We start from the raw sequence: 19,253 nt of genomic DNA, 5'->3' as shown, positions 1-19,253 counted from the left end.
GTGTTTGGGGTCGTTATCATGTTGAAATACTGCCCTGCAGCCCAGTTTGTGAAGGGGGGATAGTTCTCTGCTTCAGAATGTCACAATATATGTTGGCATTTATGGTTCCCTCAATGAGCTGTAGCTCCCCACAGCCAGCAGCTCTCATACAACTCCTGACCATGACACTCCCACCACCATACTTAACTATGGGCAAGACACACTTGTCTTTGTACTCCTCACCTGGTTGCCACCACACATGCTTGACACTATCTGCACAAAATAAGTTAAGCTTGGTCTCATGAAACCACAGGACATGGTTCTAGTAATCCATGTCCTTAATTAATCTGTTTGTCTTCAGCAAACTGCAGGCTTTCTTGTGCATCATCTTCAGAAGAGGCCTCCTTCTGGAATGATAATCATGCAAACCAATTTGATGCACTATGCGGCGTATGGTCTGAGCACTGGTAGGCTGACCCCCCTCCCCTTTAATCTCTGCATCAATGTTTGCAGCACTTATACGTCTATTTTGAAACGACAACCTCTGGATATGACGCTGAGCACGTACACTCAGCTTCTTTGGTCCACCATTGCAAAGCCTGTTCTGAGTGGAACCTGTCTGGTTAAACTGCTGTATGGTCTTGGCCACCTTGTTGTAGTTCAGTTTTAGGGTGTTTGCAATCTTCTTATAGCCTAGGCCATCTTATGTAGAGCAATAATTCTTTTTCTCAGATCCTCAGAGAATTCTTTGCCATAAGGAGCCATATTGAACTTCTAGTGACCAGTATGAGGGGGAGTGTGTGAGCGATAACACCAAACTTAACAAGCCTAGTCCCCATTCACACCTGAGACCTTGTAACACTGAGTCACATGACACCACGGAGTGAACATGGCTAATTGGACACAATTTGGCAATTTTCACTTATGAGGTGTACTCAATTTTGTTGCCAGCACTTTACACATTAATGGCTGTGTGTTGAGTTATTTAGAGGGCACCAAATTTACACTGTTATACAAGCTGTACACTGAATACTTTACATTGTATCAAAGTGATATATATTCTGCGTTGTCCCAGGAAAAGATCTGATAAAATATTTACAAAAATGTGTGAGGCGTATACTTATGTTTGTGACATTCTGTATATAGCGCATCACATTCTGCAGACATTATCATCACTGTCCCCATTTGGGCTCACAATTAGTGATGAGCGAGTACTAAAAAGCTCGGGTGCTCGAGGCTCGGGCCGAGCATCCCAAGATACTCGTGTACTCGGCCCGAGCACCGAGCCCAATGTTATCCTATGGGAGACCCGAGTATTTTTGTGAAATGACCCCCGGCAGCATGTAGAAACCCTAAAAATGGCACAAAAGTCTCAGAAGAGTGCTCAAATGACATGGCAACAGCATGGGGAAGACCCCTTGAAGCATTTATCACTCAAAAGTCACAGCTGTGAACAATTTTGTCCACGTTTTACGCCATTTTTACGGACTCACCAGAAAACCTTCCAAAATGACACCAAAATGAATTTTCATGGCGGAAATGTTAAGGGCACATACCCAATAGTGAGATAGAGCTAATGTATGTTACTTTTTGCGATTAATACATGAAAGATTTTACGTAAAACATTGTGTGGCACTCCGATGTCCCTGAGAAGAGACGTACATAAAGGCCTCTGAGTCTAATGTGCCCATTTTGAGGAAGTGAGTCTTTGTAGTATTTTCCTTTGCCAGGGCAGTCCAAAATTGGGAGGTTCACCAATGCCCCTGCATACAGACGTGCATGAGGGCCTGTAAACCTGAAGTGCCCATTGTAAGGAAGTGGGTCTATTGTAGTATAGCCCTTAGGCAGGGCAGCCAAAAATTGGGAGGCTCCACGTTGTCCCTGGATAGAGACCTGTTAGGTTCTTAGTGCCTCCGTGCTTGCATTTAAAAACCGCACGTGTGTGCCTGTTGGTGGCAGCTTTCCGCTGCACTTGTGTGCGTTTTGCAAAAACTTGGATATAACGCACAAGTTTAGTGAATACACATCAGCACAGCATTGCAAAATGCGCAAGGGCGTTGTCAACGAACAAGGAAGTGGACGTGATGGTGGTGCAGGCAGAGACCGAGGTCGTGTGCAAGCTCTAATTTCGCCACAACAAAGGGCCACATCTAGTCGCTCGCATGTCCTGTCCCAAATTCTTGGGGACCACAGCAGTACACCGCTCTTGAACCAAGACCAGTGTCAACAGGTTGTTAGTTGGATAGCGAATAATGCTTCCAGTCACATTGGCACCACCACAAACACTCTGTCTTCCACACGGTCAAGTGTCAGTAGCCGTGATACTGCACCGCACATTTCAGAACCTGATCCTCCTTCCTACCACCAGGCCGAGTACACGTCCACAGACATCCCACACTTGGACACTCGGAAGAGCTGTTCGTTCACGTTTCCATTCACACATTCTGGCCTCTCGCCAGCTCATGTTGAAGTGGGTCATGAGGAGATCGTATGTACAGATGCCCAAATATTTGAGCAGCCACGTTCTCACGAAGTTGGCAACGTGTCTCAACAAGGGGTGGACGATGATGAGACACAATTGTCAGGAAGTCAGGAGGAGGAGCAGGGTGCGGAAGAGGAAGATGACGTGGTGGATGATCCAGTAACTGACCCAACCTGGCAGGAGGATATGCAGAGCGAGGACAGCAGTGCACAGGGGGAGGGAGGCGTAGCGTCCCAACAGGCAGTAAGAAGCAGGGTTGTGGCCCCAGGCAGACGTCAGGCAGACGTCAGGCAACTGTTCCCCGGAACAACACGACACAAGGTGCCTGTACAAATGTTAGGTCTTCCCGAGTCTGGCAGTTTTTTAAGTTGGCTCCAGATGATTCTAAAAAGGCCATTTGCAACACCTGCCGTGCCAGCATCAGCAGGGGTACCAAAACTAGCAGCCTGACCACCACCAGCATGATCAGGCACATGTCAGCCAAGCACCCGACTTTGTGGGATGTACAACAGAGTCGAGGAGCAGTGCTTGCTGATGTCACTGCTACGTCTTCGCTTGGTGTGCATGCGAGCCAATCCCCTGTCCATGCTGCCCGCGAACAAGCCTCCTCCGGCCCTGCACCTGCAGTTGCCCACGCAGAAATAACACCATCATCAAGCACGTCCTTGGCCCAGCGCAGCGTTCAGTTATCCATTCAGCAAACCTTTGAACGCAGGCGCAAATACACTGCCAACGCCCCACATGCCACACTTCTAAATGCTAACATTTCGCGACTGCTTGCGCTGGAAATGTTGCCTTTTAGGCTGGTTGAGACAGAAGCATTCCGCGACCTGATGGTGGCAGCTGTCCCACGTTACTCGGTCCCCAGCCGCCACTATTTCTCCCGGTGTGCCGTCCCCGCATTGCATAACCACGTGTCACAAAACATCACACGTGCCCTGAACAACGCTGTTTCAGCCAAAGTCCACCTAACCACAGACACGTGGACAAGTGCATGTGGGCAAGGCCGCTACATCTCGTTGACGTCACACTGGGTTAATATTGTGGAAGCTGGGACCCAGTCTGAGCGAGGGACGGAACACGTCCTTCACACACCAAGTTTTGCAGGCCCTACCTCAGTCAGGGTTTCACCCACACTCTACAGCTCCGGAATGTCATGCTCCTCAGCCTCCTCCTCCTCCTGCGCATCCTCATCCACTTTACCCTCCACACCAGTCCCAAGCTGGAAGTGTCGCGGGCGGAGGAGGGGACGCTGCGCTCTCCCACTGCTCGGGTCCGGCTGCCGCTGCTCTACGGCTGCTGCTGCTCGTTGGCTCGAGCGATGGCCGGATCCCGGGGACTCGAGCGGCGCTCATCGCCCGTGAGTGAAAAGGGGTCGTTTGGGTTTTGGGGATATTGTCCGTGACGCCACCCACGGTTGTGGTGATTGTGTGGACACCACCGCTGCTCTGGACGGGGATCCCGGGAGCCTGTGACAGGGAGCAGCTTTGTTGTTATTTCTCCCCTCCGTGGGTAGGGGGGTTGGTTGTCCCGGGGCCCGGTGATGGGGTAGAGATGGATGACAGGCGGGTTGCGGGGCCTGATGAGGTGCAGGGTCGCAGGGGCAGCGCTGTGCCGCACGGCACGGAGGTACTCACTCAGCCCAATGATGATGACACAGTTCACGGTAAAACAAGTGGCTGGATGGACGGGTCCCTCGGACGGCTGCGGTTGTTCCTCCCTGCAGGTTAGTGATGACTGTCTCTCCCTGCACCTAAGTTCAGTGTTGGTAGTGATGGTTTCCCACCGGTAACCCGCTCCCCGACCTGGATATGGGCCGGAGGAGCCCCTTTTGCCCACAGGCGCTGGCCCTGGGAGACGGTTGCCCTTGGCGGTGGCGGTGTCTCCCCTTCACGGTTGGACGGTTGCCTTCTATCGGGACTTGGCTGTTTGGAAACCCTGAGGTCCCCTTCACTAACGGATTTGGCAAATTCACGGCGACACCAAGCCTTGCCGGGATCCGAAAGGCCCCTGCCAATGGTGCTGGCTTCTCTTTGTATACCGGTCCGGTACGGCCGGGTCACCACCTGTCCACGGTCCTTACGGCAGACTCCAATCGGCCTCCACTGCAGACGGTCACCAGATCCTGCCAACCTTGCTGTCCTATCCGGGCCACACACCCGGACCAACTTCAGGCTCTTTGCTGTCACTTTTCTCCTCTCTACTACTTTCCTCCTTCCACTTCCTTAGCTTAACTCTCACTGCCTGTGTTTTCCCTCCTCCTTGGTGGGTGGAGACCAACCGCCTGGCTCCACCCCCTGGTGTGGACAACAGCCCCTGGGGAAGGCAACAAGGATTTTGTGTTTTGACTATGATATGCCTGCAGGGAGTGTGGGGTGTGTAAGTGTTGTGCTCTGTGGCCCCTGGCTTGTCCAGGGCGACACAGAAGCACTGCAGCACTGCCTCGGCGAAGCGGCAACAGGCTGTGCTGAAGCTAATCTGCATAGGTGACAAACCCCACAATGCAGAAGAGGTGTGGACAGCTCTGAAACAGCAGGCAGATCACTGGCTCACACCTCTGAACCTAAAGCCAGGAAAGGTTGTGTGTGACAATGGCCGGAACCTGGTGGCGGCTTTGAGGCGAGGCCAGCTGACACATGTTCCATGCGTGGCCCATGTGCTCAACCTCGTGGTTCAGCGGTTTCTAAAGTCATACCCAGAGCTGTCTGATCTGCTGGTAAACGTTCGCCGCCTGTCTGCACATTTTCGAAAGTCACCTACTGCTTCAGCCGGCCTTGCCGGCTTTCAGCGCCATTTGCATCTTCCGGCTCACAGACTGGTGTGTGATGTCCCCACGCGTTGGAATTCAACTCTGCACATGTTGGTCAGGATATGTGAGCAGAAGAGGGCAGTTGTTGAGTACCTGCATCACCTAAGCCGTCGGGAAATGGGTCAAACTCCACACATAACACCTGAGGAGTGGAGATGGATGTCCGACCTATGTACCATCCGCCAAAACTTTGAGGACTCCACCAAGATGGTGAGCGGCGATGACGACATTATTAGCGTCACCATACCGCTTCTCTGCCTTCTAAAATGGTCTCTGCTCAAAAAACAACCATGATGCATTGCAGGCGGAGCGCGATGAGTTTGAGCAAGAAACAGTAGTGGGTGTGGGTGATAACACACAGCCCAGGCTCGTCTCATCACAACGTGCAGTGGAGGACTATGACGAGGAGGATGAAGACATGGAGCAACTCTCTGGCCAAATTGAGGATATGACATGCAGTCATATCCTCGGTTCAGCGTGGCTGGCCAGAGGACAGGGTAGATGATGAGGAGGAGGAGGAGGAGGAGGAGGACAGCATGTTCAGTCATCGTGTTGGTCAGGATACTGAAGTGATGGCTGTTAAGAGTCTGGCACACATGGCTGACTTTATGGTAAGCTGCCTGTCTCGTGACCCTCGCGTTAAGAACATCTTGGCCGACAATCATTACTGGTTGGTAACACTGTTAGACCCACGCTAAAAGGAGAACTTTATGTCTCTTATTCCCGAGGCGGAGAGGTCAGGAAAAATGCAGCAGTTCCAGAAGGCCATAGTCACGGAAGTAGGCAAAGCATTCCCCTCACAAAACGCTAGCGGCATAGGTCAGGAATCAGTGGACAACCAAGGCGTACAGCCGAGAGGGGCACAAGTCCAATCCGCCAGAGGTAGGGGAACAGTCTTTAAGATGTGGGACAGTTTTCTCAGCCCCTCACATACCACAGCCCCTGAGGTGCGGGGTAGTGCCACAAGAAATCCTAAGTTTGCCCAGATGCTCAAGGAGTACCTTGCAGATCAAACAACTGTACTCCGACATTCCTCTGTGCCTTACAATTATTGGGTATCCAAGCTGGACACGTGGCATGAATTGGCTCTCTATGCCTTGGAAGTCCTGGCCTGCCCTGCCGCTAGCGTTTTGTCAGAGCGTGTTTTTAGTGCCGCAGGTGGAATCATTACAGATAAACGCACCTGCCTGTCAACTGTAAATGCTGACAGGCTGACTCTGATCAAGATGAACAAGGGTTGGATTGGGCCAGACTTCACCACACCACCAGCAAATGACAGCGGAATTTAAAGTTTGTAACGGGATTTTGCCATGTACCTCCACTCACCCATGTTAACACACTTCTGGACTTTGGCTAATCGCTGGACTGCTCCTCCTTCTCCTCATGCGCCATCATGATGACCGTTACAATAGTTAGGCCGTTGTTTCAGGTATACCCCCAGTGGTAAATTTTTTCGCCCATTCTTTCAGAATGGGCATTACAACGACAGGAGACCCGCTCCTTTGCAATGGGAACAATGTTTTGAGGACCTCATGCACATCTCTATCCAGGGACAATATGGAGCCGTACGCTGCCACCGACAGGCACACACGTGCGGTTTTTAAATGCAAGCACGGACGCAATAAGAACCTAACAGGTTTTTAGGAGCGACAATTACTGAGAAGTCTGACACTAGCAGACACTGCTGACTGACGTGTATTATACACTACACTTGTGCGTTATATAATAGTTTGTGAAAAATGCACACAAGTGCACCTGTACGCTGCCACCGACAGGCACACACGTGCGGTTTTTAAATGCAAGCACGGACGCAATAAGAACCTAACAGGTTTTTAGGAGCGACAATTACTGAGAAGTCTGACACTATCTGGACTGTTTTAGACTGTGTACACCAGCCCCAGATATGATGAAGGCTGGTATACGGTCACCACTAGGAATGGCTATATACCCTGCCTGCCTGCCTGCCTGTATACTGCTACAATAGTCCTGACAAGGACTCTTCTGGTCACTAGCCTGTATTCCGACCTGGCTATACCCTGCCTGTATACAGCAACAATAGTCCTGAGAAGGACTCTGCTACTGTACTCCGACCTGGCTATACCCTGCCTGCCTGTATACAACTAGAATAGTCCTGAGAAGGACTTTTGGTCACACTGTTTGCAGCCCTGCTACGGAAATAGCTATAAAGGGCCGCAAACCTTTCCCTGAAGCAGCGACACTCTCCCTGCACTGACTGTCTGGATGGCTGTGAGCAGAGCACAGCGCGCCCGCCGGTATAAAGGCTCGGTCACGCTGTGCGGGCCGGCCAATCACTGCAATTCCACAACTAACAGGGCTGTGGCATTGCAGTGGTCTGCCAGCCATCCCTGCATGAGGGCTGGCTCTCAAAAGAGCGCCAACATGCAGGGATGAAGACCACGAGTACAGCACGAGTATCGCGAGATTACTCGGTCCCCGCCGAGTAGCCCGAGTACAGTGATACTCGTGCGAGTACCGAGTAGTAACAAGCATGCTCGCTCATCACTACTCACAATCTGAATTCTATATAAGTATATCTTTGGAGTGTGGAAGGAAACTAGAGAACCCAAATCAACAGTACTATCCACTGAGTCACCTTGCGGCCCAGATTGAGCCATTGTGGCGTTGTCTCATCTCCAGGACCACTAGTAAAAGGGGGCCTTGGGCAATTCCCCAGTTTGCCAACTTTTTAACCTGTCTCTAGGACAATACAAACTAGGACCAGACTTCCTTGTAGTCTCTCTGTTTTATTTATTACCAAAGTCTAGGGAAAAAAATAATATACCAATTTTAAAATATATACCAAATTTTTTCAATACAAGCAATACCGAAAATAACTAAAACGAAATATGCATACAGTAGAAACAGATTAGATGCTAATGAATTACCTGTGGAGACAATCCCAAGTGCAAGTCCTCGGCGTTTTTCAAAGTACTGACAGGTGACAGTCACGGTGGCTGTGTATAGTAAGCCACATCCGAAACCTAAAGTTAAGAATTGTAAAGTAATTAGTTATTTAGAGGCATAACTTTAATTGATCGTGCAAAATTTCAATATTTATCATAGGGGTTGCAGCAGTCCACGTACTGTACATAAGGCCTCATTCACACGTGGCACATATGTGTGATAAACGTTTTTCCATGGATATAACACACACCCATTATAATCTATAACGCTATGCAAATGTCTGTATTTTACATGAACACACATGGAGACATGTCCGTTTTTTTCAAGCAGCACGAATGATAAGAGCAATACAAGTCTATGGATCGGTGAAAAACACGTACACCACACAGATTGCAAAGTATAGGAGAAGCTTTATAATTTATTTAGTTAAAAGGGGTTATCCACTACTAGAACACCGCCTTCTGATTCCCCGTTACCCCAGGTAAAATAAAAAACACTATACTCACCTTCCAGCGGTGCCGCGGTTCGCTTAGCACTAAAAATAAGCCCATATATCTGGCATCATATGCTAGATTTGAAAAAAACAACAACAAAAAATTGGAAATCTTGATTTAAACAGTACGTCATTTCCCTTTAACCTATACTAGTGTATACCATCCTCATTGTAAAAACTGTTCGGGTAGAGTCACACTTGCGTATGACTTGCATGAGTGCAGTGAGAACATCTCACATTGCGCTCGGCCCCATATAAGGCCTCCAGCACACATCCGTGAAAAACACGCACATGTGTTACGTTACGTTTTTCGGGTCCGTTTTCCGTTTTAAGTCCGTTTTTATGGTACGTGTGGCATGCGTGTGAATTGCGTATACTAGCCGTGTGTGCATGTTGAATGTCCGTGTGTGCGTGAGATACGTAAGTGACATGTCCGTGTGTTGCCCATGTGAAATGTTCCATGTGTGATGCACAATGGCGTTGATACATGTCGGCTGACAGCAGACAGAGTCACGCGATGAGAATGAACTCGGGTGAACTTCACCCGACTTCATTGTCATACCGCAAATCTGTCTGTGTCGCGTATTGATTAGCGGTCACCCCTGAAGGACTCACCGGTGACCGCTAATCCCCTGAGTGACTAAAGTGAGCAGCGCGATTAGCGCTGCTGTCACTCAGGCTACCCGCGGCTAGCTGGATCCTCCACCCGTGACCGCAACTCACCTGTGACTTCATCGCTGTCACTTGGGCGACTTGCAGTCACAGTTGGAGGATCCAGCGGTGGCCGCGAGTAACCTGAGTCACATCATCGCTGATCGCGCTTCTCACCTCAGTTGCTGTGTGGAGCTGACAGGAGCGGCGGTGTTCTTCTGCAGCTCTTGTCACCTTCATGTTGCAGAGCTGGAAGCGACGCGGGACCTCCGTGGATTACACCGGACATAGATGGCTTTTTCGGGCTTAATAAAGTGGTGAACGAGGGTATTTGTTAGTGTTTATTATTCCAAATAAAGGTGTATGTGTTTATTTACTGTAACTTACAGATTAATCATGGAAGGTATCTCGGGGAGACGCCTGGCATGATTAATCTTGGACTTAGTGGCAGCTATGGGCTGCTGCCATTAACTCCTTATTACCCTGATTGCCAACGCACCAGGGCAAATCGGGAAGAGCCGGGTAGAGTTCCAGAACTGTCGCATCTAATGAATGCGGCTATTCTGGGCGGCTGCTTGCTGATATTGTTAGGCTGGGGGGCTCCCCATAATGTGGGGCTCCCCATCCTGAGAATACCAGCCTTCCGCCGTTTGACTTTACCCTGGCTGGTATCAAAATCAGGGGAGCCGCACGTCATTTTTTTTTAAATTAATTATTTATTTTTCTGCTCGATATTGACACACCCACCGGCGGCTGTGATTGGTTGCAGTGAGCCAGCTGTCACTCAGCGTGGGGGCATGTCTCACTGCAACCAAGCATAGGCGCCGGTGGGCGGGGAAAGCAGGGAATACGAGATTGATTAATGAGCAGCTGGCTTTTTCAAAATAGTAAATGCCACCGGAGTTTTTTTTAACAGCTGTGCAGCGCCGTGCTGGTGATCGAGGAACGGTGAGTATGAGAGAGGGGGGAGACTGACCGACAGACTGAGAGAGGGACAGACAAGACAGAGAGACCGAACGACGAACTGAGGGAAATTGACCGACCGAAGGACTGAGGGAAATTGACCGACATACACAGAAAAATAAAGAATGACCAACATCGCTGGAAAAAAGCACAAAACGTACACGGAGCATACGGAGATGCATCCGTGTCACGTATGTGTGCTCATGGACCAATGGACTTCCATTGGGTCCGTGTGTGCGTGTTCCGTGCAGAAAACGGACATGCTTCTGTGCAAAACAGATACACATACGTATTACGAACACGGACACACGGACCGTATGGAATAATGCACGTGTGACCTCAAACATAGCATAACATTGGTGCACGTTTGTCCGTGTCTCCGGTATATATGGAAACGGACCAAACACGCACGTGTTTCACGGATGTGTGTTTGAGGCCTAAGACAATGTTGCAGCTCAGATCTGCGTGTCTTTCCTTAGCCCTAATCGGACAGAGGAACAAATAGCAGCATGCGATTGTCTGTGAGAGGCATGTTACTTGCACCCATTCAAGTCTATGAGTGCGAGAAAAACATCAGACTGCACTCGAATGTTATCCAAGTGCAGTGCGATATACAAACAGGCTGACAATGGAGGAGATTGGGGGATTAAACCCTCCCCCTCCTCTGCAGCTGTGATGCGATCTGACGATAGGATCACTATCACATGACACTGCGATCACACTCGGAGCAGAGCCTAAGCCGAGGGTCATTAGCATATCGCATCTATTGCTCTCTCATCAGAAGCGATACGCAAGTGTGACCTTAAACTTAGGCCTCATTCAGACTGTTTTTTTTGTGTATGAATGCTATACGTGTTTTCCATAGATAGCACTCATACCTGAGGTCATTCACACCTGTGATTTTCTGAGGACCGAGTGATCCATGCAAAATAGCGGAGTCATTTCTGATTTTTATCCGGGTGTCGGATCAAAATCAAAAGTGCAAGTCTAAAGGCCACACAACGATATTGCTAGCGATCTCGTTAGTGATGTGTCACGCCCAGATCGTTGGTACGATTTGCCGAGATCGCTCATAGGTCGTTTTGTAGCGGTCACACGTACCCATCTAATAAATGATGCTACATCGTTCAGAGATATATTGTTTGACCAAGGTGGTCATATGGACACTGTCACACAGCAATCCTCCCAACGATTCCGGCAACGACAGACGCGTATAATTGTCCATAGCATACACCCTGGCGTGTGATTGCCTCACCCTCTCCACGCCCCAAACTTCCATACTGTCAGAATCTCCTACGATTTGTGTATGCCTTATCAACCATGGCTGCCTGATCAGAACGCAGTTGGGACCACAAATGAGAGCGGAGGAGGCGTGGAGCATTGCTCGTAACGACATGCCCGCGTCGCTGATGACGGACGGAACTAACGATGTTGTTCATCGTTGGCAGGGTGTCAAATGTAGTAATATGTCTGCTGCATTCAAAACGACGAACAATATTTTAAAAATGAAGAACGTGTCAACGATTTTCGCTATTTTTGCGATCGTTCGGAGTCGCTCGTAGGTGTCACACGCAACAACCGTGACCCCGACGACATATCGTCAGATAAATCGTAGCGTTTAAAGCAGCCTTACGGGTCAGTGAAGAAATCAAATGGCACTTCCAAGTGTGGTGCAATTTTCATGGACTGCTCAACAGGAAGAGATCAGATCATTTTTTTTCACATACTAGAGGAACTGATGACACTCAGATGAAACTCTGACCAAAAAAAAAATAGGTCTGTTTTCCTTATGCTTGTAAAAAACTGATGTCTGACTGAGCTTATCATAATTATTTTAGTAAATCCTACATACAAATACAAGTTGTTTCACTATTTTCAATAAACAGTTCTATTATGAATGGCATTTTAATAAAAAGAAGATTCTCCTGAGAGCAGAAATGGAATTCCTCTTCCTAAGAGTGGAGCGCACGTTTTTGCAGATACTGCTGCACATTCTACAGTATGGCCTACCGATGAACATAGTCAACTGATTGGATGAATAATCTTTAGAGCATGATGGGACATAAAAATAAACTGTTGAAAGTAAATCACTTACCAACCATAATTCCATATGAGAAATACAAGAAGTAGACATTGGGCGCAAAACTGCTCAGAATGAGTCCTCCAGCTACCAAGAAGCTGCTGAAAATGGTGACGGGACGAGCACCAAAAGAAGAGACACTTGCACTACACAAAGGACCTGGAGAGGGGAACAAAGATAACAATGGTTTTGTGTTTGAAAAATAGAATAGAAATTCACATGTATCTTAATATTTAAAGAAAACATGACTTTATAGAAGGTCCATTACTCACTCTTTGACTACTTGGATACCAATATAAACTTCTCTGCAGTTCTACTGTCTACTTTTTTTACCTTTTTTTTTACCTAGAACACACCGTCCAATTCATTTATTCCTACCCCCTCCCTATTTCAGCTTACATTTTACCCTTCTCTTTTCTAGTTCCAAGCTTCAAACCCCTTACTTCCCTTTCCATCTCAACTCAAGAGGCTTACTTTTAAAATTTATCCTGATCTATGACTTCTTATTACAGGAGACTGTAAAATTAATCCTGGTTAAATAAGTTAAATGACCCTGCACATGGTGTTATAGTAGAGTCCTTATGCCTCGATCACCAGGACGGGTGCTCCTCAAACTTTGCGGCTAACTCAAGTTTGTGATGCCCCGAGTTATTTGTGAAGCTCAGTGGATGAGGAATTTTCTGTAGACGTGATCATAACCTGTACCTTTCCATGGCTGCAGCTATCTCATGTTAAGCACCATAATTGACTCATTTTATACTTTTTGTGATTTTAGATTGCAGGAGACAAAAACAGGAAAACTGAGAGAGATTTTTAACTTAGGCTTGGACTTTCACTACACTTGGTAAGTCCTAGACATTAGAGATTAGCGAACCCGTGGAAGTTCGCTTTGGCTCTTTCAGCTGGACTTTATATAAAGTTCTTAACCCAAACTTCACCTGAACACCAATGGAAGTGACTAATTGGGCAGTTTGGGTCTCCGCCCACATGCAGCCAGGCATAAAGAGATCCCTTCCGGAAGCAGGTGGGCGAGGTTTTTCCTGTTTTTGTTTTTTCGTGCACACTACCTCCGATCGTTTTGTTGTTACCCCCAGTACGAGCCATTCAAACACTGCAAGTGGCTAGCACTGGGCTGAGCACCGAGCGTATCCGAGCACAACGATGTTTGAGTGAGAGAGGTTCATACATAAAGCATCCAAACTCAGGGGTTTTTTTTAATAGAAGTCCGAACACTGAACCTTGTGTTTGCTCATCTCTACTAGACAGAATTTTACTCTGTCTGCATATTGTCGAATTAGCATGAGAAGACCAGACCTAGACCATTCATGATTCACTAGAATATTATCATAGAGCAGTGTTTCTCAACTCCAGTCCTCAAGGTCCACCAACAGATCATGTTTTCAGGTTTTCCACAATATTGCACAGGTGATGGGTTTTCAGGATTTCCTCACTATTGCACAGGGGAAAAATTCCATCAGCTGTGCAATATTAAGAAAATTCTTAAAACCTGATCTTTTTGTGGGCCTTAAGGACTGGAGTTGAGGAACACTACCCTAGAGTGATTGATATCCAGTGTAGTGGAAGAATATGATGCCTAGGTGTTAAAGTTCCAATGAAAAAACCTATTCAAATTGGTCATATTGACCCCAACCATGAGATCGGCCTCCAAGGTGCTAATAGTTTGTAGCTCTGTACATTTGGTAGTTTTCTAGAATATTCTCACTGTGCTTTCAAGATTGTGATCAACAAATTGATATGCTTAACCCATGGTGGATGTTCTCGTATTTGCTCCATTTCTGCTCTACAGTGTATGGACTTCTTTTTTCCTTATTCCAAATCCAGTGTATGAAAATCTTTGGGGAGCTATTCTATTTTTAACAGCCCTTGATATATTCCCTCCTTCTCTCCTTTAACAAATATTTTTGTCTGCTAAGTACACTCTTTAAAGTGTTACAAAAAAGCCCCTTGTCTCTTCTTACGATTTTTGACTTTTCCCTCCCAATGAGTATATTAGCTTTTATTGTTGCTCAATGAAACTATTGATTATCTTAAATGTAAATCCATCATGTTCCTATTTAAAGTTTGTTCAATTTTCTATCAATTAAAAAAAATAATGGGATATGTTATATTTTATTTCTTTATATTTGAAATCAATGTTTTTGTCTTTCCGTAGTGAATCTTTAAGATAGTAACTGGTCTCTAAGTGACATGAGGACGTTAAATGCTTGATGGATTTCCCAAGGGTTGTTTCCTGTTATTATCGTTTTGTCAGCAGAATTCATAGTTCCAAGAAGTCAAAAATAGTGAGATAACGTATCACCTGGCACTTATGTGAAATAAATGTGTTAGTCTAACCATATGTAATGATAGTAAAAGCAATTTGTGCAACCTTTAGCATAAGGTGACCAGATGGCTTCAGGTTAATTGTTATTCTGCTTGTTGATTTTTCACTCAAGGAGACTGAGAAAGGTAGAAATGGGTGTTTGAGGAAAAAATATCAGATAAACTAAGTGTCATAACATTACCAGTTAGGTACATTTATGTTGTTGCTCGGTCAATTACTTTTCACCAACAAACTTCAAAAACAAACCATAAATGATCTGCTGACTAACTACCGATATGTGTAAGAAGATGACAGAGCGTTCGCTGCTCTCTACAGAGGTCTTTGACATGTCAGAAGGTCACTAATCGGTAGATTTTCCTTTTAGCTCTAATGAATGGAATATTTCACGCTCAAAAATTAGCACTGAACCTCAAGAAAGAATAGGCTGGCCATATTTATGAGATAGCTGATGGCTGAACCTTCTTTCGACAGACATCTATCTCTTCTGGTCTCCCATACACATGATTGTCCGAGATTCATGTGTTATTCACAGAGAGAGAGGAGAAAGCAGAGGACTTATCTCCCCTGAAAACAAAACAATAGTCCATTGAAGAGCCAACAGCCTGACCTTTCATCATCTGTCAGGGGAGAGTCCGGAGGCCTCCATACACATCCGATAGTCATTCATTGCATTCTAAATCAATGGATTCAACTGAATTTAACCTAATTTGTTTGGGGACCTGAAAAGGAATCTGTCAGCATGATTTCACACCCCAAAATATACTTATGTGAATGTGACTCTTTCAAAAACAAGTCCAGTAATTTCTTTGCATGGTCAGTCCATTCCTGAGAAATCAGTATTTGAAGTGATATCCAAATGTCTATGGTAGATCTGAAGCCTCTGTCAGTCCAGCTCTATTCCCTGACCAGGACACCTCCTCTTGCTTGTTTGATGTCTCCTTTGACTGAACTCATGTAAAGTGTGAGCACAAAGCGGTAGTTGTGCGCAAGGGATTCCCTCCAGTAGACGCCATCGCCCCACTTAACAGGACAAGCGTGGTCCTGGTTGTGTGTGTGGCCTTTAGAACTTCGGTTGGTATGCACCTGCAGGCCACATGCTACTATAGGCGTGGGCTGGCAAGGACCAGTTTTTAGAAAGTTCAAGGAAGGAGACCACTGGTTCTTCATAAACAAGATTTTACTGAAGTTATTGGTGGACGAACAAGCAGAATATGTAGTTGACACGTAACTTATTTAATATTTCCATAATACAATGTACCACAAGACACAGTCCCTCAATGTTCCCTTGAGGTGATGTTATTGTACCAATTATTTTTAGAATAGAAACAGAATAAATTGTTCAGCTCACCAATATTGCAGTCCCGTAGTGGAGATCCAGCGCACGGATGGTTAGGAATACCAAGCAATAGCAATAAAGATGTATGAATCCAGCGCAGACTTATATTGAATAAAAAAAATTTTCTTTCTTTATTGGAATAATAGAATGAATAAAAAATCCAGGGACATGCAAAAGTAAATTCTAGCCCCAGTTCAGAACGACGCATTTCAACAAGTTGTCTTAATCATGGTCCAATTATTTTTAGACCTTCTGCCACCACTCAGCTTAGCACAAAAATACCATTCATGAGAATCCCCCTAGTCCCTATGCGGTTCTACACCCTAGGACTGCATTCTCGTCTCAAGTTCATTACTTACTCTGTCGGCCCACTTCCTCTCAGCTGTAAGCTACCCAAGGCCTGCTACTAAGCGTCTGTCTACAGAGCCTACCCAGAAGGATAGCTTTTGGCTCCTTGATCAGTCCCAGATTTCACTGCCGGGCTTGTCTCTGGGTGTAACCACCTTCTGAAATTCTGTGGTAATTTTTCGCTAACCTTGCTTGGTTTTTCACTCCTTCCTACCACAAATCACCCTTAGAATGTGACAAAAATGACCTGAAGGACCTCTATGTCCGCACTCACTCTGGTCATTCCTCAACTGAACTCTAAGATGGCATCTGTCTCTTTCCCTCAGCACAAGCTCCTCCCCCATGAGCCAAACCCAACTTCCAACTGTTACTCACCCTGCAGTCGGTTGCGGCCATCCTATCTTCTCAACATCCTATATTATTACCCTATATCACTACCAGAGGAGGCGGCATGGGAGGGGAATAGAGCTGGAGCGGCAGTGGCTTCAGATCTACGTACAATAGCTCTTCAAACTCATTAGCATATCAATTTAAATGTTGATTTCTCAGTATTAGAGGAGTGGACTGACCATGTAAACTCATTACTGGAATTGTCTTTGAAAATGCAGCATAAGCATATATACAGTATAGTTAGATTCTTCTTAAGTGTTACTAATGCTTTATACTTCTCTTTTCTATATTTTCAATTTCTGGTCTTCCTTCCATTAGAAACAAACCTACCATCAGCCTTCTAATGAGGGGTAATTTTTCTCATGCACCCTAGAAAATCTGTCCTCTTGTAAACTTGCAAAATATATTATTTACATGCTTGCTAATAATTTAAGTATTCAGATAGCATGTGGGGATTTAATATAAAGATTTCCATAAGATTAACACAATACTTTCCGTAATTCCGCTTTATTAAGGTACACAGGGCTTGGTATAGCTCTTATTTCCCACTGTGAATACAATGGTGTGCTTGTATAAGGATGTGAATACTTTCTGCAGACAAATTACAGTATGTCATTGTGCAGTATTATTTATCAGTACTAAGAAAAACAATAGACATCACTAGTGTGATTGTTTGCATCAACAACTAATGTATATGGAAGTCTTCTGACTCTTCCCAATGACACATTTCTGGGTATAAAGATGGATGGGGCATGATGGATTAGCGTGTTCCTGTAGAATATTCCCCCTAGTCTTTGGACCAATAGGTATCCTAAGTGCATACTCCTCTTTACAGATTGGACAGTGTTAATATCCACCAGTCGATTGGTATTAGCCGAGAAGCCTCTTGGTGAATACCAGACCCTATCAAGTATTTGTGTATCTGTTGGGCTCTGTTCACATTTGCATGGTGGAGCCAAATCTGCCCTACGTATTGATGACAACAGTACTCTACTATGTTGAATCATAATGGGAACAATCAGGTCATGCTGGGTTGTCCTTAGTTTTGACATGAAAAATGGCACTGCATGATATAAAAGTGACCAGAATTGGGGTGTCTGACCTTGTGGAGTGTAATTATAAAGTGCTGGGCAGCCCAACTGAGCTAACAGCATGGGCGTCACTAAGAGGGTGAAAGCCAGACAGTGTGCACCACCCCGTACAAATCTGATCTGTGTAAATTTGTAATACTGGACAATCTACAGTATGAAAGGTAGGTATATGAGTGTTTGTTTCATCAGTATTTTGCACCAGTGCTGCCTTAGCCATTATCATTAGAAATGAGCGAACCTTTCAAAGTTCGGTTCACCAATCTTTACCGAGCTTCCCGGTGTTCACCAAGCTGTTCGACAAACAGATCAGCAAATATACCAAACCCACTGAATTCAATGGGACGCCAGTATTGTAAAATGATGTAAGGGGCTGTAAAAGAAAGAAAATACGGAAGCAATAAAGCAAGCCATTCTTAACAAGTCTCCAATGTGACTGTAAAGCTGGGTTTACACACTGCAACATCTCAAACGACATCGCTGTAACGTCACCGGTTTTGTGACGCAATAGCGATGTTGTTTGCGATGTTGCAGTGTGTGAAACCTATCAGCGACCCGGCCCCTGCTGTGAAGTTGTAATCGTTACAAATCGTTCAGGACCATTCCTAGGTCCTTTGTTTCCCGCTGTGCAGCATGAAGTTTCAGTGTGTGAAGACTTTGCAGCGACTTTGTTAGCAACTTCCCTTTCAAAAGGCTGCTTATCAACGTCCCCAAACAACCAGCTAGGTCGCTCTGCAGGTCCGGATCGCTGTTGAGTTGTTGGCCAGGTTTGCCTGTTTGAACGCTCACCAGAGACTTAGCAGAGACTTAGGGAGGTCGCTATTGCGTCACCAAACCGGTGACGTTACAGCGATGTCCTTTGCGATGTTGCAGTGTGTAAACCCAGCTTAAGTGTAGTTGTGAGCTGTGATTGACCCTTTATTACCCCTATTGCCACCGCACCAGGGCAAATCGGGAAGAGCCGGGTACACAGCCAAGATAAGTGCATGGCTGGGGGCTACAGCCTGTAGTGGTGGACATTATTTGTGCTGGTATCACTAGATGGGGGGACCCTACTCCATTTTATTTATTTATATTACACCTCGATATAATAGACCAGTGGATATCGTCTGTGATTGCAAGCAATCACAGAAGCTGTCTGAGGGAAGGGTCTGACTGCAGCCAATCAGACAGGCCGGTGGGCATTGAAAGCAGTGAATGTATGAGGGATAATCAGTGTCCCCAGACGTACAGCCGCAGGAGCAGTTACAGCCACGGGGAGACCCGGTAAGTATGTCGTGCTTTAACCCTTTTGCTTCATTTTTTTTTACAGTGATTTCCCTGGCAATCAAAGCAATGCTAATATTTCACATGGCTGTGATGGGG

General features: G+C 46.2%; 1 protein-coding gene across 1 annotated transcript in view; it reads right to left on the bottom strand.

The window, feature by feature from the left end:
- The window catches only part of SLC16A9 (solute carrier family 16 member 9), a 62,535-nt gene that overhangs the window by 5,373 nt on the left and 37,909 nt on the right, over positions 1-19,253 (bottom strand). Inside the window, exons 4-5 of the mRNA XM_075348700.1 lie at positions 12,398-12,541; positions 8,177-8,272 (exon numbers count right to left, since the gene is read on the bottom strand). Coding sequence (XP_075204815.1) covers positions 8,177-8,272; positions 12,398-12,541 — 240 coding nt within the window. The remainder of the gene's footprint in view (positions 1-8,176; positions 8,273-12,397; positions 12,542-19,253) is intronic.

The sequence above is a fragment of the Anomaloglossus baeobatrachus genome, chromosome 5, assembly GCF_048569485.1.
Source record: "Anomaloglossus baeobatrachus isolate aAnoBae1 chromosome 5, aAnoBae1.hap1, whole genome shotgun sequence".
In the NCBI taxonomy this organism is placed as follows: domain Eukaryota; kingdom Metazoa; phylum Chordata; class Amphibia; order Anura; family Aromobatidae; genus Anomaloglossus; species Anomaloglossus baeobatrachus.
This window is presented reverse-complemented; position numbering and strand designations above follow the sequence as displayed.